The sequence below is a fragment of the Gavialis gangeticus genome, unplaced genomic scaffold, assembly GCF_001723915.1.
Source record: "Gavialis gangeticus isolate Ggan-Ray unplaced genomic scaffold, GavGan_comp1, whole genome shotgun sequence".
NCBI lineage: Eukaryota > Metazoa > Chordata > Crocodylia > Gavialidae > Gavialis > Gavialis gangeticus.
The window spans coordinates 943,593-969,171 of NW_017728982.1; the positions used below are offsets into that span (position 1 = coordinate 943,593).

General features: G+C 58.8%; 1 protein-coding gene across 1 annotated transcript in view; it reads left to right on the forward strand.

Annotated features, from left to right (window-relative positions):
* Nucleotides 1-321: 321 nt before the first annotated feature.
* Nucleotides 322-25,579, forward strand: part of DSCAML1 (DS cell adhesion molecule like 1) — a gene marked incomplete at its 5' end in the record, with an annotated part of 193,076 nt that continues 167,818 nt past the window's right edge. Inside the window, 2 exons of the mRNA XM_019511756.1 lie at nt 322-649; nt 3,147-3,293. Coding sequence (XP_019367301.1) covers nt 322-649; nt 3,147-3,293 — 475 coding nt within the window. The remainder of the gene's footprint in view (nt 650-3,146; nt 3,294-25,579) is intronic.

A 25,579-nucleotide genomic window follows, 5' to 3' on the forward strand; every position in this document is an offset into this window, starting at 1 on the left:
GTCCGGCCTGGGCCCTCGGGGAGGCCTGGGCGCTTGCTGACTTGCGGGGAGCCCAGGCGAAGGCCGCCCTGGGCATGCGGCTCGTTCTGGGGGTCCGGCCCTGGGAGCGGATGGGGGTTAGGGAGCCCCTCACGCCGCGCTGCCCGCTGAGGCCAGCGGAGCCGTGCGTAGACAGGAGGGGCTGTGTGGGCGGCCATCGCGTTTCTGCGGCACGTGCTGCTTTTCCCTGAAGTCCCGCTGCGAAGCAGGTGTGCGGGGGCGGTGGCTCGGGGGGCGCGGGCGCCCCGGCGCTGGCACTGACCCGGTGCTGTTGGCTCTGCTCTCTCTGCAGCACGCGCCGACGATGTTGGAACCAGCCTCTACTTTGTGAACGACTCTCTGCAGCAGGTTACCTTCTCCAGCACGGTGGGGGTGGTGATCCCCTGCCCGGCCGCAGGGTCCCCCAGCGCCGTCCTCCGCTGGTACCTCGCCACAGGGGACGACATCTACGATGTCCCGCACATCCGGCATGTCCATGCCAACGGGACTCTGCAGCTCTACCCCTTCTCGCCATCAGCCTTCAATAGCTTTATCCATGACAACGACTATTTCTGCACCGCGGAGAACTCTGCGGGCAAAATCAGGAGTCCAAATATCCGCGTTAAAGCAGGTAGGGCTCCTCTGCGAGCATGGCGGTGGCATTGGGGTTCTCTGCCCTCCCTCATGGCAGAGATAATTCACCTGTTTGGGGCTGCACCGGGTCCTCTCGGGGCGGTGTTTGCCTGGCGTGGCTGGCACGGTAAGCTAGTGCTGCGGACTGCCTGTTTCGCCCTGGGGCACCGATGCTCTGGGGTGCTTGTGGCTGAGTGCAGGATGGGGCAAGGCTCCCAGGCAGCTTGGCGGAGTGGGGGATGCAAGTCGTGGCCACGCTGCTGCCGTGAGCACGATGCCGCTTCGCTTCCAGGTACTGTCTGGTGCGGGGCAGCGAATGCCAGGGGAAGGTTCCCACGTGCATGGCAGGGTCCTGTCTGGTCAGCTCGTGGATCGTCTCCTGAAGCCACGGACCTGCTTATCGCACCCGTCGCCAGCTGACTGGGGCCAGGGCTGCTGTCTGAAGACCCAGCGCCCCCGAGGACCATAGCTGGCTCCTTTTACAGGGCACCTGTCCTGCAGCACCCCAGTAAAGATGCTGCTAGGGCAGGGAAAGGGGCTCGCCCGTCACACTGAGCCCGGCCAGCCTAGCGCTCTGCTCCCAGCCATGCCCTGGGCCCCCGGCTAGAGGTGGGTGCGGGGAGGCTCGGGACTTCTGGGCAGGTTCAGCCTTGAAGCAGTGGCCGTGATCTCCTTCCCCGGACTTGCTGTTCGTGCCACAGGCTAATTGCTGTAATCGCTTGGGTGGCAATGTCCAGACCTCCAGCAGACTGCCCTGCGGGGAATCCCCGGCCCCCCCGGCAGGTCCTTGCAGGCGCAGGACAAGCCCTCGCCTCGCTGGGCCCGGGACAGAAGAGGAGGCACAGCCGAGTGCTGGGGGCCAGAGCCGTTGTAGTAAATTATTGACCCGGCGGGGGAGAGCTGATAGCCCGCTTATGGCTTCATTAGGTGACCTATTAAGAGCAGGGCTAGTGTTGGGAGCCAGCGGCAGTGACTGAAGGGTGCTTTCATTTTAGTTCATTATAATGGGCATGATTCCCACCCCCCTCAGTGAATTATTGACCAGCATTATCAGGAGAGCTATAAATTAAAGCTGGGGTGGAGGGGAGCTTGCTGGGGGGCCAGGCTGCTGGACTTGCTGCTTGCCAGGGCCTGTCTGGGGGGAGCCCCCCTCCTGCAGGCTGTGGTCCGGCTGTTGTCAGGGCCGTGCCGAGTCCTTGTAGGCTTCTTCCCATGCACCGTCCCTAAAGCAGGATGCTTTTGCTGTCCCCATCCTGAGGCAGCAGAGAGGCGAAGCGACATGGCCAAGGTCATCTAGAGGCCAGTGGCAGAGCCAGGTTTAGCACCTGAAGCTCCTGGGTCCCAGCCCAGTGCTCCATTATGGCTTTGCGGCCATGGCAGGCAGCCAAGCAATGCCCTCTTTTCCATGGGGGGTGAGAGCAACACCCGTGTCCCCTGGGGTGGGGGTGGGGGGTGACACATACATGCATGGTTTGTCCTCGCTGCCTCTTTAGACACTGCGGGGTGTCTGTGTCTGTCCAGGGACCTCGCAGCAGCAGCAGCAGCAGCAGCAGCAGCGGGCCCCGTACCGCTGATGGCTGCAGTGTCGGATTCATTGGGCTTCTACCTTCTCAGCGCTCCATGGAGAGGGCCCGGGGGGCTCGTGGTGCTGTGCGCATCATGGCCCTGTCTCCTGTGGCAGGAGAAGGGCGGCTGATCGGGCCCTGCCTGGACCTGCTGGGCGCTCCATGCTCTGCCCTCTCCATGCCGAGGGGCCTGCTCCAAGCTCCACGTCCAGCCCCCCGCTGCTGCACCACACTGCTGGCTCCTGGCAGGGGCAGCTGCGGTCCCGCGTGCAGGTGCTCCCTCCTCGGAGGCTCGGCCTGCTGAGCTGCCCGTCTCCCGAGACCTGCCGAGCACCCTTGGCCCTGGCCTGGTGTCGTGACTCTCCCCACTGGGCAGGGTGGGCTCCATCCCTAGAGCCGCTCGCAGTCACGACCCTGCGAGGCTCCCAGTCAGCCTTATCTAGAAGCCCTTGGAGAGACTGGCTGGAGCGTGGGACCCTGCTGCAGCACCGCTGCTCTCCCTGGGGGTTGGGGCAGGCTTTGGGGAGGACTGCCTTCTTCGCCCAGGGCAGTGCAGTGTGCCTCGCTGGCCCCGCAGACCCCGGCTGTGATGGGGCGGTGCTGCCCCCTCCACGTGTGCTCTGGCTGGCTGCAAGGTGTTCCCTGCCCTGCGCTGGCCGAGTGTGGGTGCAAGGTGTGGTGTGAGGCAGCCTCTGGCTTCGGGATGACCAGCTGTGCTGCTCCCCCGTGCACAAGGAAAAGGTGCTGCGAATCCCCGGACACATGCAAGCACCCCTCCATGCCCTCATTTGATTCATCCTACTCCTGAACTCATCAAAAACCAGAGCCTCAAATGGCACTGTGCTTTTCTGGAGCCCATGTTCAACATCCCACCTGCACTGCGGGGGCTGCAGCGTTGCTCTCCCTGACTGTCTGCTTTTCTCTCCGCAGTTTTCAGGGAGCCTTACACCGTTCGGGTGGAGGATCAAAGGTCGATGCGTGGAAATGTGGCTGTTTTCAAGTGCCTCATCCCTTCTTCAGTGCAGGAATATGTTAGTGTTGTGTCCTGGGAGAAAGACACCGTTTCTATCATCCCAGGTAAGAGAGGAGACGGCGGGGGAGCCCTCGTGTCTCCTGGCCAAGGCCTGCGCGCAGACACTGTTCTCTCAGCAGCACGTCTGGGATTTCTTTCCTGCATGCTTGCCCCAAGGGCAAGGGGCTTTCTTGGTGGCACTGGTTCAGAGTGGAGTCTCTGGGGCAGGTCAATGTTGGGAGGGAGCCGTGTTTTACACTGTGCTCACTCGCGTGCCCGGTCGTTCCCTGGTTGCTGTCTTGTGGGCTGGGCCGGGTCCGCGAGCTCTGGGACTCGTAGGGGCACGAGATGGAGTTGTGGTAATGCCGGTCTGCTTCGTGGCTGCTCCCACATGCTTCCGATTTTGCCAGCTCCCGAGTCTGGGGTCTGGGCAGTGGTGCCTGGGCACTGCTGCCGTCTGGGGGGCAGCGGAGAAATGTTAAAGAGGATTCCTTCCCTCCCTGCCTGCGGGGCAGCAGCACGGAGGCCGAGGCTGCCGGCTGCGTTGTGCTGTCGCACACGACATGCTGCGGGCAGTCGTGGGCCGTGGGCAGTGGCTGCTCCGGGGGGAGCGTGTGTGCACTGGAGTCGGCTCATGAGTGTCCCTCCCCAGCTGAAGCCTTCTCCTGACAGCCCCGGGCTTGGGCACATTGCACCCCCTCCCCAGTGTGGCTCTGTGCAGGGTGCCCCATGGATGGACGGGGAAGCCTCCTCCAGAAATGTGGGCTCTGGGCGGCAGGGCTGAGCCCCAGGTGACCCCGAGTGTGTGGCTACTAGGCTGCACCAAAAGCCCCAGATCCAGTCCCAGTGGCACTGGCTGGTTGGGAGCTTAGGACACAAACTCCCCCATGCCCAGACCGTGGCCACCTGATGCACAGACAGTGCGCTCAGGAGGTTGCTCGCAGCTGCCCTTGGATCATGATGGGGCATTAAGGAGAAGATGGTTCCTTGACAGGGGAGCGGTTGGCGTGGCCCCGCTGGGTCCTGGGGTGACCTCTGAGTGCTCTCCGCAGTGCCGTATCAATGGCAGGGCTGACTGCCCGCCCCGTGCGGGTGAGCTCAGAGTGCAGCCATTGATACTGCCCCCGAGGGGTCCAGGAAGACTTATGGGATTTTGCCTCCGGTCCGTGCGTTGCGTTGGGCTATGGGTCAGTTGGGGCTGGCAGTCCAGGGCGGTAGTGTCACAGGGAGGCACAGGTCTCTGCGTCCCAGCAGCCCTTCAGCTGCGGTGCTCAGCCCGCGTCAGCACGGGCAGGCTGCAGCCACTTGGTCGGAGGCTTCCACGAGGGGGAATGTCCTGCATTGGGTTTGCAGCGAGGAGGCACCGTGCGGATCGCAGCAGGGCCCAAGGCCCAGTGTGTGGCGCTTGGGTGCAGCACGCGTGCCCCTTGGCCCGCAGGCGGGGGAACATGCGGAGGGAGGCTGGCAGGGGTTGCGTGCTGTGGGCATGGTGCCTGTTGCGGTCGGCAGGGCGGGTGCAGCTGCTAATCCTCCACTTCAGTACCTAGGCAGCCAAGGTGCTTTGGGTGAATCTGATATCTTGTATTAGACCCACTAGATAGTTGGAGAACAATTTTTAAGCAAGCTTTCGGGTTCAAAAACCCTTTGTCAGGCTGAGGAAGTTTCAGCGGTTGACGTGTGCTCTTCCTGGATGGAATGAAAAGTAAAAAAGCTTGCTTAAAAATTGTTCTCCAACTCTTTAGTTGGTCTAATAAAGGATAACAGATTCACCCAAAGAACATTGTCTGCCCATGTCCTTAGACCAACACGGCTGCAACCTGCACCCCGTAACACTTCAGTACTTGGCACTTCTGTGATGGTGCCCAGAGCTCGGAGGTGCTGTCACCACATCTTGGGGATGGGAGGTGCTGTTTGTGGCCTGATTGCCAAAATACGGCACTCTCCTCCTGCATGGAAGCTCAGTGCGAGGCTCCTGAGCTGTGCTGGAGTGAGAGCCAGAGCCGGTCCACACCGAGGCGGGTTTGCCCAGGAGGGCTTTGTTGGTTAGAAAAACCATGCAAATTCCCAGCGTTTCTCAGACTGATGGCCCTGCTGTCAGCACAGGCAAAGATCTTGCCGCCTGCCTCGTGGTGTTTGAAGAGATGCCCTACGGGGCCGACCGCGCAGAACCGGGGATGCGTGTCGGAGGCAGTGCCCCTCGCTGTGGGCGTCTCCTGCTCGATGCCGCATTGGTGTCGCCCTGCTTCAGTGCAGGCGGCTGATGTGCTCTGGAGAGTGGCACCTGCGGACATAAGTCGGTGCGAGGGAGCTCCTTTAGTGCAGACAGGACCTAGGGAGACCAGTCGACGGTGCTGGGATCCCAGCTGGTGTGAACGGACATTGATTTTGGTGGCAAATGGCTAGTTCAAGCGAGCTGAGATCTGCACCATCGGCAGCCCGATGGAGCGAAGCTCTGTTGCACTCGTGTTTCCTGCCCAGGCTTTCTGCTGCCTGGCAGGGCTGCTGTGCACCGGCGCATTAATCCCTGCGATGCTTCCTGTAAACGCTGCCTGGTGGGTCGTAATGCTTCTGCGCTGCCTCTAACGGCGGCGCAGCACCCTGTGCACAGTGCAGCTCCCCCCAAACTGCGCCTGCCCCGCGCAGCGCTGCCATATGGACAATGGCTTCCGCGCCAACTGTTTGGGTTCTTTCCCACCATTTCCTTAGCTGCTTTTCGTAAACATGAAAGCGAATTGCACTTTCCCAGGGAGGCTGGTTGGGGCTTCTCACTTCTGCATTATTGGGTGCCTGTTCCTGGGAGATGGTTCTGGTGCGCAGCGTGGCAGTCCTCATGCAGACGTGTGCCGGGCGCTGGCAGGCTGCGATTTGCCCCGCAGCTGATTTGCTCCCGTCTGCCTGCTTGTCTTACGGTGCCGTGTTTGTGATGGAGAGGGGGGCTGCAGCCTGGCTTGGCAGTGGTCTGGATCCTGACTGGGTTGCCAATGGGCGCTCAGAGGCCTGATGCAGCTGAGGTGCTCAGCAGAAAGCCCCTGCTGTAACCCCCTCTGTGTAGGCACCGGTCTGCCTTCCAGATTCCCCAGCAAATGCTCGTTGGCACTGTGAAACGTTCAGGGCCTCACTAGTAGGATGGAGCTTAGAAGAGCCTTTAAGGGAAACCTCCTTTCAATTAAATACTCCCCAGCCACTAGCAAAGACCCAGCCTATGATGTGAGAGGTGGGGTTGGCCTTCTCTGTGCCCAGGAGAAGGGCAGGGGTGGAAGAGGGTGGATGGTAGGGGTGGAAACGTGGTGAGTGTCTCTATTGCTCAGCCACGCATTTTCCCGGGGCCTGGGCCAGGACGTGTACAGGAGAGCGGGCCTGGTGCGGGGCCTGGTGGCAGCGCGGCGATGCCCTCTGCCAACCTGCTTTGCTGGCTCTTTGGGTCCGTGCAGCAGTTCTGCCCTCAGGTTGCTCTGCTGAAGAGTCCGGGTAGGTTCTTCCCTGCAAAGTTTGCAGCCTCCCCATGCTGGCGCTGGCTCGGTTGCAACCCAGGCTGGTTGCGGTGGGTTTTTTAATAGGATGATCTAATTAGAGTGGAACAATTTTAACATTCTAAAGCAATAATTACCCTAAAGACAGAACCTATAAATTGTGTTACTGCACAGAGTCAACACAAGCAAACATATTTGCCGTTGGATTACAAATATAGCATTTGCCTGAAGCTCATTTTTATTTGCTCTGGTGTTAGACAACTGCTTGCACAGTTACAAGCGGGGTCTTGCCTTGACCTCTCTGAGCCTGTGATTGTCCCAGTTCCTGCAGGGCTGGGGAGGGGGTGTCCGCTGCTCTCCCTGCGCTTGGTGCTAGCGTTAAAACGAACCGAAGCTGACCCCCAAACCTCGAAGCCTTTTTCTGCCTCTAGATCTGCATTGTGACCTGCAATGTCAAACAGACCCCAGGTCTGTCCCTTCCTGGCTCGCCTGTCCCCATCCTCTGGGGAGAAGAGACCCGGGAAAGATGGCTTGTTTTCAAGCAGCTGACAGAGGCCGTGGGTGGGCGCCTGCCTTGCACGTCGTGACTGTGTCCGTTTGTGCCCGTGTCCCTATGCCCAGGGCTGGTGCCAGGCTCATGTGCCCAGGGCGCTCAGACTCCCCCAAGACTGTCCACCAAAACCTTTACAACAAAAACCTTTTCCCTGCCCCCAGTCCCGTGAAGGCTGTGTTAGGAAGCCTCTGCCTTTCCCAGTGTTTTTATTTTCTGCCGCCCCCAAGCCACTGGAAAGCAATTTTATTCCGGCCAAACCTGAAGCGCGGTGGTTTGGGGTTTTGGATGGACCAGTTGAGGCTCTCCCCATGCAGGCTTAGCTTGGGCTCTGAGCTCACAACCCAGCAGGGCCTCAGGCTGGGGCAGAGCCATCACCCTCGGAGGTGAGCTGCTGGTGCGGACGCTCGTCGTCCCCATGCTCACCTGTGCCAGGCCCTGGGGTCGCGACGCTCCTGGAGCAGGGCCTGCGCTGCTGGAGCACAGCGGTCCCGGGGCAGCACCAGGCAGGTGGGTGTGATGGGGAGCGAGGTGGTGGGAGAGGGGCCAGGTGGTGCCGTGGGTGTTTGCAAGGAGTTTTGCTTTGGAAGACGGTGCCCCTTCACACGCCGGTTTGGGTTCGATGCTTGCCTTTTATGGACATGGCGAACCATTTTAATCGGATGCAGTGGGCAGAGCGGGAGGCTGGCGATGCGTGTTTCACAGCAAGCTGCTTTTTTATTACCGTTCATCTTAACAGCACAAACTGTTCCATTTGCGATGGGTGCCTCTGCCTGGTGCTTTCCATCTCGTCTTGACAAGCATATCTTTCCAGGAGCACCCACTGGGTGCGTTTCAGAAGAGACTCTAAAACAATTGCAAACAACTGCTTTATATCTGTATCACACCTCTGCAATGGCTCCTTCTTTTTAGTGGGGAGCTGCGTTATTTGCTTAACTTGGCAACACTGTAACTTACCCTGAAATCAAAGATAAATTCTTTATAGAAGGTTATCCTGCACATAAATCATCATTAGCCTACCTCATTTTTTGTTTAATGCCTACCTAACTGTGCTGTCGTCTAAAAATGTGTGTTTAGTGAAGTCAAGGGTTGCAGAGAAATTACAGGGTTTTCAAAAACCCATTTGCTTTGCTGGTGCTCACATCAAAATCAATCTTGCCTTTAGTCTTCAACCTCGTAGCAAACATGCAGCACCGCTCGCGGAGTAGCGCTTATTCCGAATAGAGCTCCCGTGCTCCCCGAGCCGTGGGCTGGGCGTGAGATTGCATTCATACCAAGGCTGTGATTTTGGACTCCGTTGCTGTCAGTGAATCTGGATCCTTACTTATTTATTTGAATTGCAGCCGAGGGGAGTGCTGCCAGGGTCTTTCTCTTTTCTCCTGTAGGAAGAGGGGGAGAAACTCCCGTGACAGATCTGCTTTGAGGACCACCTCAGTAGGTTGCTTTGAAAAAAAAAAAAAGAAAGAAAATGGAGCTGGCTCCAGATGGGAGAATACAGACGAGTCCAGGAAACCAAATTCAGGTCTTGGATTCATTTCTTTTCAAATGGATCATCATCCTCCTTTTTACTTGGCCCAAAGTCTCTGCCTAAGCCACAGAAGCTGCTTTTGAGTTGCTGTGCTCTAGTTATCACGGCATAGAAATTTCAATTTCAATAGCAGTGCATTGTCTTTGCGATAAGTACTGCACCAAATGGAACTTAATTTAAACAGCCATAGCAACTGCAAAACCGGCGTGTGCAGATATTCATGCTAAAGTGGGTCAAATACATCACGGCCCTACTGATGTGTGTGTTTATGGCAGAGATTTCCAAGTTGCCGGAGCCTTTGGGAGCCCATCGGAGACTCCCAGGAAGGCCTGTCTTTGTCAGCAGTTGCTTTCCCCCTTGTCTGCAGCCATGAGCTTCCCTCCCCCCTATGTTACAGTGGGCGTCCAAAATCACTAGGTGCATCTGGGGGGCGGGGTGTGCTCAGACTGCCGGGGGTCACAGGGATGTTCAGACAGCTCAGGCGTAGCCCTCTGGGTCCCGGGCTTCGGCCCAGACTCTACCGTGTCGTGCTTTTGATTGAAGGCAGAGGCTTCCTGCTCTCGGCTGGGGTGACGGCCTCTCCAAATGCTGGTTTGACTAAAGGGAGAGCATCTTCAGCGTGTGTGTGTCCATCACCTCTTGTTGTGTCGCATCCTGTTGCTCTGGGCAGCCGAGTGATGAGATGGGAAGAGGTCTGGCTGGTGTGACGGGCTCCTGTGGGTTAGCTCCATCCCAGCGGGAAGGTGTGCAGCTGTAGGTTTGCCGTGATGGCTGTGGCGAGGGCTCCTGAGCTGGTTGGGGTCTCCAACACCTGCCCTGCTCCTGTCTGGCAGGTGATCCAGGACCTGCAGACATGGCTTAGGGAGAAATCTGATTTAAAATGAAAAGGAATTAATGGACGGGCAAAGTTTGCAGCTGAGTCACCGGTTGACGCCTCCCAGTGATCACACACTTACTTTGTGAGCTTGATAGAGGCTGGGAAGTGACTCCAGAGTCATGTTTTTTTTCAACTAAGAAAGATGCATTTTAGTGAAAAGTGCTTTGTTGTAGAAGTTTATTGTCTGGGGACTGCGGGGCCATAGACGTTCTGTGCTCACTAAACGACTGCACAGTCGCACTCGGAGCGTGATCCCGTCAGAAATGGAGTGTGAGCTTTATTTTCCATCCAAATCTTCTTTTGGTCCCTGTGAACCAACTTGGCCCAGGAGCGCCTCGCGTATTGGTTTAGTTTGGTCTGAGCGCTCCTCTTTTGCTTCGCCCGCTCCAGTGCTGGGTTTGTCTTTTAAACTGCCCTGGATGCTGTGCTGGCAGCGAAGTAGGAAATGAAACGGGGCTGGCGTGTTAGTGGTTAAACGTGCCCACTTATCCGTCTGAAGTGAGCTCTTAGTACTTCCTCTGCTGCACCTTGGAACATCTGTCACACGTTGTGTTTTCTCTCTCATATTTTAGGAGTAAATGTAACTATATAAAAATTCCATTTTAATCCATCTCTAAACGTAATGAGTCTAGAGACGCAGCGTGAGGCTACTGAAAATTAAAAACACCACTAGTATTTATGGGTCTAATGTTCCCTCAGCAGGTCCCTTTATATTCGGCTGCATTAGAAATGGGCCGAGCATTTGCATTATAGCACAGCTCCCGGAGCAAGCAGGTGGTGCTGATATCCTCCCTCCCCACTGCCTGCTCCACTGGAAGAGGGGGCGCCCTGGAAGACGATCCAAGGCACACACTATCCAGGACCCAGTTAATTTACTATTGTTCCTCATCAATAGGCTCTTTTTCGGGGCCATCAGTCTCGTGTTACTGAAGAAAGCTGGAAGCTGGGGTGGAATAAATGCCGGGGGAGGGGAGGGGAGGTGAAAGGCGAGACTTGTTTGTGTGTTTATCCTCCTTGGGCTGGGACGGTGATAAGGGGCAGAGATGCCTACCAGCTGTTCCCTCTCTGATGTATTTATCTTTTCATGAAGGCAGAGGGGGGTTAGCCCAGGCTGCAGTCCTGCTAGCTCCTGTTGCCTCTCCTGCAGCAAGCAGCCGGTGCTGCCTGGGGGTCAGTGCAAGGGGCAGTGGATTTGTATCACCTGCCGCCTCCCAGGTGGTCACGGCGCAGCCTCCAGTGCTGGAGCTCGTGCATGCTTTCTGGCCCGACCCCCCAAGTTCACCCAGACACGAGGGGGACCTGTGGGGGCTGGCTGCCTAGCAAACACCGGGGAACCCCTCCCTTTTCAGAGGGCCGCAGGGTGGTTGTCAGCCAGGCATGGGATGCTTGTCTTTGGGCACCTGCCTGGCTTTGAGAGCCCGTGTTGCTTGTTCCGGCTAGGATATGTTTCCCTTTCAAACTCACGACCTCTTAAAAGCACCAGTCCTGGAGCTCAGGCTGCTTTCCTTGGCATGGTCGCAGACGGTGGGATAGCGAGGCATTGCACAGAGATGCACGGGGATCTCTCGCCTCTGCACGCTTTAGGACTGCGCCGTGTTGCCTTGGCCTCCACGAAGCAGCCCACGACGGAAGCAGGCACAGGCAGCTGCTGCTTCCCGGCAGGGCTGGGAGGATGGCGGCTGCAGCTGGGCAGCGGGAGTCTGTGCTCCTTGTCTGTTGGGAACGGGTCAGGATGGAGCATCTCCTCTGCTGCTGTAGGAGACCGTTTCTTGCCCGTTTGCCTGTTCTCGGGGCAAGCCCCCACTTCTCTCCCAGGGCTGGCACTGACTGGCGGTGCAGGGCCCCCGGGCTGCCCAGGCCAGCGCACGGGTTGTACCCGTGTGGACTTGCCTTGGGAAGTCTGGGCAGGAGTGGGGCCAAGTTTCCCCTGCCTTGATCACCCTCCTCCTAAGGAGGTGAAGCCTTCCCTGGAGCACAGGCAGGGCAGCTGGGATGCATTCCTGCTGATTGGTTCTTAATTAAACATTTTAGCACCTCCCTGGGGTGGGCTGGCCTGTGTTTGAATCGCAGGGGGAGGCTCCATGGTGCTGCCGCCTCTCGGGGTGCAGCCTCCCCCTCCTCTCTACCGCTGCCCTCTGCAGAGGTGCCCTGTGCCCCTCTCCCCGTCCGTCCGTCCCTCCAGCCCGAGCCATGTGCCCAGACCTGTTACCGAGGGAGGGAAGCAGCTGTAGGCGCTGTTCGCACCGAGTGGGGTGAGATTCTGTCTGAAATAATTCCATCCTTCCCCAGAGACTTGGCGTGAATTTTATCTAATCACCATGGCAACAGATAAAAAAAAAAAGGTGTGAGCACATCTCCTTTTGCTGTGATAATTCAGATTTATATATTCAGATCAGATTGGAGTTAGATATTTTAAAAGGAGCAGATGCAGCAGAAGGTGTGACTGCAAATAATGTGGCATGCATGTTTGATGATCCTGCCCTTTCTGGAGGAGAGCGCTTTCCTTCAGGTTTTTTCTCTTTCGGAATATAATTATTCCATCAAATCCATTTTAACAGGGACTCATTATAGCCCTGATAATGCAGAGTCACGTTGGAGGCAACTGTACACACACCCAAAAAAGGCCTGCAATCAGTAAATAAAATGCATGTGAGCAGCAAGGAACAAGAGCTCCGTCCGTGCCAGCTGCACCTGCCGAACCAGAGCCGAGGCTGGCGGGGCCAACGGGATGCAGAGGGGGCTGTGGGGGTCCGTGCACAACCGTGGCACGCGCAGCGCTGTTGTGGGCACACTTCCCCTCGCTGGCGCGTGCCCCTGCTGTGGCACCCTGCTGCAGCGTGTGGCTGCAGGACGGTGGGCTAGAAATGCCTCGGCTCTTAAACAAAACCAGGAGGCATGCATGAAATGGCCAGAGTCCCTTGCAGCAAACCCCTTGCTGATAAAGGTCAGGAGCGGCAGGGGTTTCTAGACTGTCACCTTTCAGAGCGCAGCAGGCTGTCCTCGTCCTCTGTTGTAGACGGCGGTGAGAGGCAGCATGGGCACAGCGTCCACGTCTGTGTGTTGGCCCCAAATCCCTGTGTTTGCAGTACGGTGTTGGCTGCAGCCAGCCCGGGCTTGGAGGAACGTGAACCAAAGCTGTTCCTGGCCTTGCTGGGCCCAGCGTGCAAGCTCCACGACTGTGGAGGGGTGGTGTCAGGTCTGAGACCGCGTGGGACGGGGGTAGTCGATGGAGGCAGAAAAGCTGAGTCTGGCAGGCTGTGGTGCGGGTCTTCGTCTCCTGGTCAGGCTGCGCGGCGCGGTTCGTGTTGCTTTTGGCGCACGTGTCTGGGCTGGGCTGACAGGCCCCAGGCTGGGCAGCGTGGACGAGGATCCGCTCCCGAGCCGGCAGCTCCTCCACCTGCAAATATAAATCTTTTCCTGCCTGGAGAAAAATAGTTCTGCTGTAGGGAGCGGACAAGCTGCGCGCACAGAGAGCGGCGATGGATGGCTGCGGTGTGGAGCCAAGGCAGGAGCCGGGCGGGCTGTAAATCTGCCTGCCTGCTGCCTGGCCCACCTCGCAGGGGCATGTTTAATGGCTTGTGTCACTGAGGAAGTGTCCCTAAATCTGCCCTGGCTTCTGTCCCTGCCATTCATTTCCTGGCTTTTGCTTGGTGAGGAGAGGACAAGGGAGCCTGGGGCCGGTGGCTGCCCATGCTGCAGGAGCGCCAGGTCTCGGGGCTGCCCCAGGCAGCGCCCACGTGAGGAATGGGCGACGTGGTAGCAGGTGGGGACAGCAGCCGGTGTGCCCAGCCCTCCCCGCTCTGTGCTGGCTGGCACAGGTCCTGCTGGCAGCGCGGCTGCAGCGTTGCAGGGCTCGGCACGTGGACAGACACCTCTGCCCTGCTGCGGCCCACAGGCCGTGCCCTCCTGGGCCCGCCCGGGCCCCTTCTCTGCACCCACTGCTGCAGACTTCACTCCAGCATGAGGGACGAAACACTCCTCCCCACCCCGAAGCCGTGGGGTACAAGGAAGCTCCCCCGCTTGCAGACCCTCGAACAGCTGCTTTGCAGCGTCGCATGCCCTGTTGCTTCCCTGCTGTTGCTTATGTTTTGGGCTTGACTCTGCCTCTGCCTCCTCCGTCTTCCTGCTGCCCTTGAAATGCAGCTGTTTCCTGCTTCGGGCATGGCAGGGCTGAGTTGCCAGCCTGTGCTGGGCACTGTCCAGTTTGGAAAGACCCCCGCCCCATCCCTGCGTCTCCTGCAGCTGTCCTGGTTCCCCCTGGGCAGGGTGGAGTTACCCCGAGATGGTTGTGCTGGCAGAGGAGTCCGATCTGCGCTGCCTACGTAGCGTCAGGCCCCAGGCCCTCCCTCTCCAGGGGCTCTGCATTGCCACGGCACAAATAATAGGGACAGCACACAGCAGAGAGACCCAAGGACGGAGGCATTTGCATAATTTAAATGCATTTGCATAAATGATGCACCCTTCCTCCCCGCTGTCAGGCTAATGTTCTGCGGTGTTAGGTTAGGTAAAATGCGCTCCCTTGGCTAGTGCTGGTGCAAGCGTCCGGGAGAAGAGGAGACGGGCTGGGCTCCAGGCTTGGTCTCCAGCACCGCTGGGAGCAAACCCCTCCTGGCTGCCTGGCTAATGCACTGTGCCCTGCTGTGCTGGGGCGACGTGGTGGTAGCAAATTGGCCTCCTCGCTGGGCTTGCCCCTAACTATAGAAGCAGCTGGGGGGAGGCTTGAAAATGCATGTGGCCCCTGAGAGGTCCCAGGGGAGAGTGTGACTCCAGCCTCCATCTCCTGCCATGAGCATGTCTTGCACCTTGAGTCCCTCTCGCCTCCTGCCTGAGTTTTTAACCCAGTGAAATGAGGCCTCCGCACGTCTGGTCCCACTGTGAGTGCCCTGCTGTGCTCTGGCCTGCCGTGTGAATAAGGAGGGCCGTGGGTCCAAACTGCCCCGCGTAGCTTGGGTCGGCTGCTGGGCTGCGTGCCGCTCCTGCAGGAAAGCGGGCTGGAGAGGACCGTGGCCCCGGTCTCTGCACGTACATGGGCCTGGTCAGGCCACGTGTCGCTCCCCCCATGCCAGCGCACGTGTGCTGGCAGTGGTACAGCCGTGCCCTGCCGGGCAGTCGTGGGAGGGGGGGTGCGTGCAGGACCGACCCCCTCCCTGGAGACACGGGAACAATCGTGGCCATTCTTTGTGTGGGGGTGACAGTGGCGGTGGCAGCAGTGGTGATGCCAGCTTCCCGACACAGCCCCTGCTTTATTTCATCTCCTGTTTGTCAAAGCCTCTTTCATTTTGCATGAGGAGACAGATGCGAAGGGCTGCGGGCTCAGAGACTCTGAAGCTTTATGGTCAGGGAGGATGGGCTGTCGTGGCCACTGCCCCCCCGCCCCAGCTGAGGGGCACCCAAAGGGGCCCATGAAGGGTCTCTGTTGTGTGATGGGCCTGGGGAGGGGGCAGTGAGGTCCGTGCAGGGACCCGGGACCCCCGGGCAGCTGCTTGCTGATGGGCTGGGCTATGCTGGTGTTGGGGCCCTGGCCGTGGCACTTAGCACCAGGATGTGGGGCTGAGCTGAGGTAGGACCAATGTCTCCGAAGCTCAATGGCCTGTTGATCGGGGCCGTGCTGCTTGGCACGGCTGCCAGCGGACAGGCTTGCTCTGGGGGAAGTGACCTCTGCCAGCTGAGGCACAGCCAAGATGCACCGGATGACGAGTGAAGCCCTTTTGCTGTGGACTCGGTGCCTACATCTGGTGCAGTCCCTGGGGGCTGGCTGCTGGCCGGCTCCCCACGGAGCAGCCGCGGCCAAGCTGTCCTGGGGTCTGAGCCGCTCGGTGCGGGCGCTTGCTGGCCCCTGCGCTGCTGCCCGGCCCCTCTCGCCGGATTTCTCGCCTGTTCAGATGTGCCCGCCCAGATGTCCACAAGCATGTTGGAGAGTGCAAGGCCATACATGTGTGTGTGTGCTCAGAGGCACGTGGCACCAACACCTCTGGGTATGAGGGCTGGGCACCGCAGGCTCGACTCCAAGCAACATCTCCTGCCTCTGTCTTGGGGCCTTTGCTCGTGCCCGTTGTGCTGCCGGGCCGGCAAGGGCTGCATCCATGTGGTCCTCGGTGCTCGGTTCTCCCTGCTCTGGCTGACGATATTCCTGTGTTAAAAATAAATGGCTCCATGTTTAATTGCAGTCTAAATAACTGCTTCATTTTTATTTAAATGTGGCTCTGTAAGGCTCGGAGAACAATTAGGAGAAAATACAGGGCATTGCTCGGGTGCATGTGCTCAAGCATATAATTAATTTTTTTTTATGATACTGATGTTTGCCGAATCTGGAAAAAGATCTCATTGTTCTTCTTGATTTAGTCATGCACCAGCTCTACCAATGCGCCAGCCGTTCCGGGCTCCGTGTGCCCGGGAACAAAGCTGCGGAGCTGTCATGCCAGCGGTGGGCTCCTCGCGTTGTTGTCACGTAGCCGTTGTGCCCGGCTGTGTTGAAAGGTTGTGCAGGCAGGGCGGGCGTGAGCCCAGACACGGGGTGCTGCCAGCCCCACATTCAGCCCTCGGACACCCCATCCTTGAACCCTTTGCAGTCACCATGAGCTGGCCTGCACCCAGCAGGACCCGGGCTCTCTGCACCATTTGGATATCGTGACCTTAGCTCAGTGCATGGTGTCAAGGTGCTTCTGGCCCTGGTACAAGTGTCGGAGACCTGGGCAGCCTGGGTATGGATGGATTTAGCACAAAGTCTTGGTAAACCCCAGTGCTCAGAAACATCGAGTGGACCCTGCTTTTCCCCCTGAGGGTCAGACGGAAAAAAGTAACATCTAGGGCTTCCTTCGTGGCAGAGCAGTCTCGAGTTGGTGCTTGGGGGGCGTCTTGGAAAGCTTGTTTGAGCTCAGGGATGAACACAACAGAGAGACTAAAGCTGGGCCCAAATCACAGGGGATATTTCGGTGCAGAGTTCAGCTTTGTGTCGTTTTAAGCTGAGGATGTGGCCAGGAAGCGCGGACGTGGAGCACGGTCTCTTCCTGCACTGCCTGTCGTAGGAGAGGCCGGGAGCATCGGCTGTGGCCGTGAGGACCAGGAATCGGCCTGGGGCTCCCTCGGCATGTGCAGAGCACCGCAGGGGCAGCAATGGTCGAGGGAGCTAGGAAGGGGCCCGGGCCAGCCAGGCAGGTGGAGGAGGGAAGCCGTACGCCTGGGGAGGATGGGACCAGACCAGGGCGCAATTGCTTGCCTTGTCATATGACAGCAGTGGGCATGCATGGGGGGTATCACCTTTTGGGGGCCCTGGGCACAGGCTCAGTGTGGGCTCCTGTTCCAGCCTGGACCCTGTCCTACGGCCCATGGGCGTGTGGCGGGTCCAGGGCGCAGTTTGCGCGGCCCTCTTGCCGCCCGGGGCTGTGGGCTGTTAGGATGCTTCTTGTACTGAACCCGCTGCCCTGCAGCGGGAGGAGGGAGCAGGCAGGGAGCTCTGGGCTGGCATCGCTGCCACGGCCCTTGCACACCAGTGCGGGGGGTGCAGGGTCCTGTCATCCGTGCTGGTGTCAGATGGGCTCCCTCATGCTGCCGGTTCACCGGAGATGAAGAGCACGGTGCTGGCTGTCCTGGAGGCCGAGCTGAGCGGGCGATCTCAGACCGCAAGGCATTTTATAACCCTTGGCCAGGAAGGAGGTTTTTGCGCCATGTTTTTAAAAAGCCTGAAATTCCCTTAAGAACGAGCAATTCATTTGAATCTCATCTCCATTTCATTTGAAGGCTGCACCACGCTGGGTTTAGCCTTGTTGTGTTTTCTCTTGAGCAATACCTTTGTATTTCTGCAGTGCTTAATATTCCTTTCTGGAGCCTGGCCTGCCCGTCCGCTTTCTGTCCCCTGAAAGCAGCTCTGAAATTATAAATCGCCCCTGCGAGTTGCACCTGTTACTGGTGACACGTAACAAATCGACGTGCTGCGTCCTGCCCCCGTCCGCTCCACGTGCTGGCACTTCCTCTGTGCCATTTTTGGAGCGAGCGGCGCGTGTGCTGGCTGTGCTGGGCTCGGTCAAGCGGATCAGGCTTGCAACACGAGAGCTTGCTCTTGCTGGAGACGGCCAGGATGCGCTTGGGATAAGGGCAGGGAGGAGAGGCCAGATCCGAATGCCTTTGTGCTGCTGGGTGATGAACCAGGATCGTGGGGGTTATTGGCACAAGTCTCCCGCCGCAGTTGGTCCCTATCTCCGCGGCCTTTACCTGCCCAGACTCTGGCGGGGGCCAGGGCAGGAGGGGGCTAGGGTTGTGCGTGCTGAGTGTCTGGGAAATGTCTCCCCTCTGCTCTGGGTACGGGCCCATGGCAGGGTCCTGGGGGAGCAGGCTGAGCTTCAAGGGGCATTGCAAGTGGTGGGGTGGGCACATCTCCCAGGCTCCGTGATGCTTGGGCTAGCCCCTGTGCAGCCGGGCTGCGGGCTCTTGCCGGAGGAACTCGGGGCATCCTGCCCCCAGGCCTTCCCCGGCCTGTCCTTGGTTAAAGTGGTGGACAGACCTAGAAAGGGGCGTTACCTAGAGGTGTTTGGAGGCCTCTGGAGCAAAGCTGGTCCCAAGGGGCCAGAAGGCAGGGAATGACCCTGGGGACAGGGAACAGCGGCTTGTTTAAGAGAACAAGCTCCCAAAGGGGAACGCAGCCGGAGCCTGCCTGGGGCAAGGAGCTGGTCGGCTGTGGCTGGGTGCAGAGCCAAGGCCCAGCTTGGATGGAGGCCCCGAGCGCGCTGCCATCTGCCCCTCGCTGTGAGGCTGTCCAGAGCTCGCGTGGGCCCGTGCTTCGTGCCAGCAGTCCTGCCCTGGGCCCTCTCCCCCCTGCAGCGCAGGCACCGGGCAGGCTGTTCCCATGTGTCCGGCCAGCGTTGTCACATCAAGAGCGAGCGAGCGACTCTTCCTCTTGTGACCTGCATTTCTCTGAATCGCTCAGACCCACTGTGGACCTGAGGCCCCTCTGCCTTTTCCAAGCCGGGGCAGGCGCGGTGTCCCTGCTGGGGTCGTCCTATGGCAGCCTCTAACCCATCTCCAAGGGGGCGGTTGAGTGGATTTTTATTGGAGCAGATCCTCTCTTGCTGCCTGATTTGAGGCCCTGGACACTGGACGGCCCCGGCAGTCACCGCGTGGTGCCGAGGCTGCCAGCAGGCAACTCCCACCGAGTCAGGGCTTCACCTCCGCCAGGCCCCGCTCCTGCTCGTGCACCCCCGGGCTCACGCGCGTTGGGCGAACGTTGCCTGCAGGCTGGCGGCGTCGCTCGGTGCTCTGGTGTCAGCTTGGCTTGCTGTGTCCCGACATGGGGCCATGCTTGTGCATCGACGGCCCGTTCCCCGGGTGAAGGATGTAACGATGAGTGCGTGGGGGACGTGCCTGGCAGGAAGCAAGGGCTGCAGTATTTGGGAGGGATGATGGCGTAGAGCGGAGCGGAGTTGTGCCGAGCCAGGCATCGCTCCGACAAGAAGCTGAGAGAGCGAGGAGGGGAGCTGTGGAGAAGCGGCCTGGGCCGAGGGACCTCGCCTGGAAATGGGCCTGGACGGAGCTGCTGGGGACGTGGCTGTCGGCAGAGGAGGGTGGTGCCGGCCTGAGTTGCCGCTTTCTGGGCAGGAGACGAGCTACGGGCTGGGTGCAACCAACTTCAGGCCTGCCTGGACCAGGTGCCAGGACCAGGAGGCTTCCCCTCCCTCCCCAGTTCACTTACCTGTCGAGGGGACGGGGTTGCCATCCCTGGCAAGGGCTGGGACCGGGTGAGCGTTTCCTTGCCTGGCTCGGCTCCCTGATGCTTTGGGGCATCTGGGGCTCAGCAAGTCGGCGTTCAATCCCCCCGATTCCTGGCTTGACATTGCACTGGGCACTCGGCTTCTCTGCCCCTCGTTTCACTGTCCGCCAAGCGGCCCGAGGGCAGCAGCCCCTTCCCTTTCCCTGAGCCACCCAAGGTGGCAAAGCGTGCTTGGCTGGACTGGGGGTGAACCTTCCTGAATGAAAGCACGTGAGAGTTCGTGGGCCCCAGGCGAGCCCCAGCCCGGGGGTTACAGCACTCGTCAGGGGCCTGGACACCCAGGTCCAGTCCTGGAGTGCAGGCAGGAGCCAGGCCTCTGCCCCAGGCAACGCCCCGGCCACTGGGCAATAGTGTCAGTCCTCCTCGCTGTCCCAGGCCCAATGAATATTTAATTTGTGGTAGAGAACGGAGCAGCCCCAATGGGAGAGACTGAGAGAGGCTGATTCACAGCCTCACGGTGCTGGCATTCGCCTGCGTGTGGAAGACCGAGGGCTCGGGCAGAGCCGGGGCGCGTGCCCCTTACTCCTCTGGATTTGCCCAGAAATCCTCCCTGGCTCCAAGGAGCCTTCCCGGCAGCGTTGTCGGCATCAGCGAAGCGGCTGTTGCAGTGAAGGCGCCTTTTGGGAGCAGGAAGAAAAGGCGTTTTTTCAAAACGGGCTCAGGTGCCCCTCTCCTGCGCAGACCCTGCTTTTGGGGAGGGCAGGCTTTCGCCAGGGCTCTTCGGGGACAGCCGCCTGTCCAGGCAGCATCCATACGCCTCAGCGACTGCGTGGCCCTGGGGCACCTGGGTGCCCAGCGCTCCTTGTACTCCAAGTGTGCAGGGCAGGGCTCCTAGGGCCGTGGCTTCCCACCTCGCTCTGCTCCGTGCATCGGGGCTTGTTGGCGGCCTGCCCTGCCACCCCCCTACCAAAAACGGGGCTTCCGCAGTGGATCAATACGGTAAAGAAACAAGGCACCAGGGCGTGAAGCAGTGCCCATGTTCACGCCAGGGTGCTGCTTTGGTGCACGGTGCTGTGCAGGCCAGGCGGGGAGCGAGGGGGGATGAAAGAGTGCAGAGCTCCCTGCCTGGTGCTGGGCTGTGACTGGCTCTCGCCCTAATGCAGAGCAGATGCCCCGTCGAGCCCTTTCCTCCCACCCGGTGCAGGCCTTTGTGGGAACGTGGTATCGATCCTCTTGCCGGAGCCGGTCTCTTAAGAATTTATGGATGTTGTTGCCATAGCCATGCCTGGAGGGGTCGTGGTCATTAGGACGCTAACCCTCAGACGTGCAGCAGCTCCCTCTCAGAGCGGGGATCGGCTGGGGAGCAGGGGCCGTGCCCATCCTTGGACCATTACGTGCCTTGTCGGGTGCCCGTGCCCTGCCGCGAGGCATCGTCCCGCTTCTGCTAGGCTTGTCTTGCCACCTTGGCTTTCTTCTGGAGCCATTGTTGCTCCTGCTCGCTCCGGGTGTAAATAGAAACTCCTTTCAAAGAGCCTGGCACGCTTGAGTGACACCCTAGAAAGCAAGGCATGTTCCCTGCCACAAAGAGCTTACAAACGCTGTGTAATTACACACCGAAAGATAACCGCCCTCGACAGTAGCCCCTGTCAGGCTGTCTCAGCGTGGCTCCGTGCCCAGGTCTCTCTTACCCCTTGTTCACCCGCATCATTTCAATTCTGTAACAGCGAGAAGATGCTCCAAAGAGCTCGTTTCCAGGAGATTATAACTGACTTCTCCAGGTGAAGTCACTCTGCCTTTCGGCCTGCTTCCATGTACTTAGCAGAGCTACCCGAGGCAGGCTATTTTATAATCCGTCGCACGTCCTGGCCCGAGCACGATCGAATGGTAACATGTATGCACATGTGCCTTGTGAGTGTTTGAGCCTCGCAAGCCAGGTGCGAGGGGGAGTTTTGGCTGCAATTTGCTCACCGGGAAACAAGAAGGGGAGGTGACCCGGCAAGGAGGGGCTGGGCCGAGTGCAGGCAGACGGCAGCACGTGGCGGGAATTCAGGATGTGCGCAAAGCCCTTTCGGGGTGGCTAGAGCCTCAGCTCTGTTTGTGGAGAGCCCTTTACACCCGCTGCCCGGGATGCGGCGCAGCGATGGCTTTGCCTGCTCCAGGTGGCTGCAGCCTGACAGGAACAAGATGTTGGTCTCACTCCCCTGCTCCGCCTGCAAGCCCGTGTTGCCGATTCCACCTGCTCATCTCCGCGACTTCCTGAACTCCCGTTAACTTGGGAGCTCCTGCAGCATCAGTGTTTTCTCTCCTTCTGTGCAGAGGCTCAGCCAGGCTCGTGGCTGGTTGTGCTTTCCGCCTTCTCTTAGGTGCTCTCGTCCGCAGCACCAGCGCTCCTCTCCAGCCCCACAGGCTGTGCTGCACTTGGGATCTTTGGCTTTAAAAACTGTGCTCTTAATGTTTTTTTAGATCTGGCTGATTCCCCCCCCCCAGCTGCAGTAAAGCATATATGTGTTTCTGTTTCTGGATGTAAGAGATTTCCTTGGCAACGATGGGGGTTGCAGTTGTATCAGATGTCACCAAATGCCTCTTCCTTTACCGGCCCGGCAAGGGTGCACCTCCTTGTGATTTCCTGCAAGATGTGGATGGCGGAGTTTCCCCTTTAAACATATATATCTCTCTCTGCAAAATGAAGGAGTAAAAGATGATGAATTACAGCTAATGCTGCTGTGTGATGGCGATAAGACCTTAATTGTTTGTTTGGGCAGTATAAATCAACACCAAAAGCTGGATGGAAAATAAAGCAATGATTTAAATCTATTTGCTTGGGTCTCCCAGGCTGCGTGACCAAGCATGAATTTATATCATAGACTGGGATGATTTTTTTCATGCATGGTTAAAGCAGGTCATTTTGGTGTCTCTCTCTATGTGCTGTTGCAGGGCCTCTCTGGGCCTGTGCTTCAGGAGAGCCGCAGGTTTGTGTTTTCTTAACGCGTTCGTTCCTGGCCGGGGTTGGGACCTCCGTGTTACCTTAATCGTGAACATTTGCTGTTATTAGTATTTATGCAACGGAGCGGGTTGTCTGACATAACCGAACCGATCCAGCTCAGTGACGCACATTGTGAAATCTATTGGGGCTTCATTATTCTATAATTAACTGGCTCTATCTCCTCGCTGGTGCACAGTGAGACTATGGCGTGTGTGTGCGGGTGAAACTTGTAGGAAGCACAATCTGCGTCTTGCAGAACAAGGGGTCAAGGGAGAGGGACTTGAAAACGTGGCTTTGTGGGAACTGCCGAGTGGCCCCCACCCCTGGCTGCAGAAAGCATCTCACCAAAATGCTCTCCAGCCTCTCGTGTGCCCGCAGCTCCTGGAGAACCACTGCGGCACGGCACGGCAGCTACGTGCATCAAGCTGCAGCAGGGTGGGATGCTGGTGATGGAGCTGCAAGGGCTCCCGGTCAAGGGCATGGCCCGGCTCCCGGGTTCCTCGCCCCCCACACCATCTTTCCTGCCCGGGGCGTGCTGTGGACCCTGTGCTCGGAGTGGATGCTGCTGGCCCTCCTGCTCTGGGCTGGCGCGAGGGGGAGGGCAGATGCTTTGCTGCCGTCCCTCGTTCCCCAAAGGAGAGTAGCACGTGGCCACTCTCGCCTTGTTAGGATGCGAGATGGATGGGCTGAGCCAGGCCTGTCATTGCTCAGCACGGGACACATCTGAACTGGTGACAGAGGTCGTAAATTCTTATGTTCATTATGTTTGTTTTGTTTGAGTTTAATTAATTGATCTATTAAACCCAATCAAGCTCTGACCTCTTTTATAACCACCATAAATCAGCTCCTACCAAGTGCCAGAGCATGGGGGTGGGGGGCCTGAGGCTGGCCTCCTCGATGCACGGTGCCACTTGCTGCCTCCTGCATTGCTCAGGGAGACCCCGGCCTGCCCGGCGGGTCCGGGCCTTGGGACACGGCCTTGTCAAGGAGGTCTGTTGGGGCGGGGGGGCCCACGGGTACATTCCTGGGCTTGAGGTCCAGGGTGGAGCGGAGGGGGGCTGGAGGCTGCCAGCCAACAGCAGCTCCCAGCCTTGCCTGCACTGAAGTTGCTGGAGCCCCTTCGCTCCCCCCGCGTTTGCTCTGCCCCTGCCTGCCTGGCTTTCCAAGCCCCGCCTGGCCCCTGCGCAGACGCTGCTGCTCTGCTTGGTCCCCGGAGCTTGCCGGTGTTTCCATCGCCTTCCAGAGGACCCGGGCAAACCTTGCTTCCTGAACCGCAGCCTCCGTCACCACTCCCTGCAGATGCGAGCCTGCCCTTGCTTAGCCCCCAGCACCCCTCTTAGACTCTCCGGCGCAGCTGACTAATGTCCCTGCCTGGGTCTCGCATGTACTGCCGTGGCCTCGTGGCCACGGCCATCGGCAGTCGGTGAAGGCTCGTTCGCTTCCTAGCCTGCCGTGGCCGTGGCTTGTCCCCGTGTGCTTGTGAAACCCCTCGCTCCACCTCCTGATCAGCTACACAGCATCCTCCCCTTGTTCATCTCACTGCATGGTGCTTATCTCTCTGCGCTCCTGGCAGCTGCTTCGGGAAGCCTCTGTTTTAACGGAGGTCACAGAGATGCATCATTCACCTTTTAAAAACAAACTTGGGAGCTTCCCCAGCCCCAGTCCAGATCTTTCCTCTCCTCTCCTGGTGAGCTTCCACTGCGCATTATCCCGCTCCACGTTGGTGTCCGTGCCAGCGGCGGGGCTAAGCAGGACGTTACCAGTGCACGGGCGTTATCTCGGTCAGTCTCCACTTGAAAGCGAGAGGTGCTGACACCAGCGGCTGCGTGCTCTGCAATGAGACCCATGGAAGTGCTAGCAGGGAGGCAGGGCACCCCCAGGAAGATGACGGCCTCCCCACGGGTCGCTTTGCACAGGAGTGGATGGTCTGGCAGCCGGGAGCAGTCGGAGACCGCTTCAGGGCGCTCGCTGTGTGCGTGTTGCTGGTTGTACTAGGGCAGCACTGGAGACTCCCGCAGCAGTCGGGCCCCGCTGTGCGTGGTGTTGTGCACCTGCAGGCTGGGGGAGCCTCCCGCCTCAAAAGCTTTACATCCAGACGGATGGAGCAGAGGTGGGGGGTACCAGGTGCACGCGGGATTCGGCCAAGGAGATGCAGCAGAACTGTGGCGGGGCCCTGGGCTCTCAGCTCGGTGCTGCCCGCTGGCCCGTCCTGCCCCGCAGCTGCGTGAGGAGATTGCACGGGCAGCGTGTCACTGCAGAAAGAGCAATGAGGGGTTGGGCAGGGTGGAGCGGAGAGAAGAAAGCCTAGCCTGGACTAGTGTTTAAATCTAGGAGATGCCCCAGGACTTGTGTTTAAATCTAGGCTGAGCAAAGCACAGGGGGTGGCTTGAGGCTGCTCCTGCCTGGGCCCGGGGGTACAAGCACGGTCTGCCAGGCCTGCACTCGGTGCCCAGGCAGGTGGGTACATCCACGGGGCTGCTGCAGGCCTGTGCGTCGGGAGCAGCAGGAAGCTACGGGAGAGGCCTCTGCTTGCCTGCTCCCCTCCATGGGTTTGGCTCTGGCCTTGCTTTGTGCTTTTCCTCGCACTGAACTGAAGACCCAGATTTCAAAACCAGCCTGGGGTTTTCAGTGCAAATGAAGGGAATTATGTGCTCGCTGCGGCTTTCCACCCCAGATGATTTAGGAGCTCGGAAAAGGAAGCAGAGAAATCCTCACCCGCAGCTTTTGCCCCTTGTCTGTGGGCAAAACATCAGCCCGATGATTTTCTTTTTTTCCACCTCTGATTTCTGGGGCCTCAAACAGAGCTGCTGGAACCTGCCATTTCTCATTCAAAAAGCCGAGTGCATCCAAGAGGCTGTAGCAAGTTCCTTCTTTTCAATGAAAAGGACATCTTGGCCCTTTAAAAAGGGAAAGCCAGGCAAGAGCAGCTCCATTCCAGTGATGATCCTTGCTCTTCTCTCTGATGGCAACTGGTGCGTGATAAATCCTTGTTTTGAAACGTGCTACGGCATTCAAAGTATTGTTCCAAAACATTACTGCTCGCAGCAGCCGTCCTGCGTGGGGGTTCGAAGTCACTGCCGTAGTCATCTCCCACCTCCCTTCCCCAGGAGCATTTTGAAATGGTGCTATTCCCAGAGAGACTGGTTGCAGGTGTTTTTTCCCCTTCCTGAATGTAGAATTTCAGCATCTTCTACTACTGGAGTCATTAGTCATGTGTCTGCTTTGCAGTTTAAATGAGCAAGA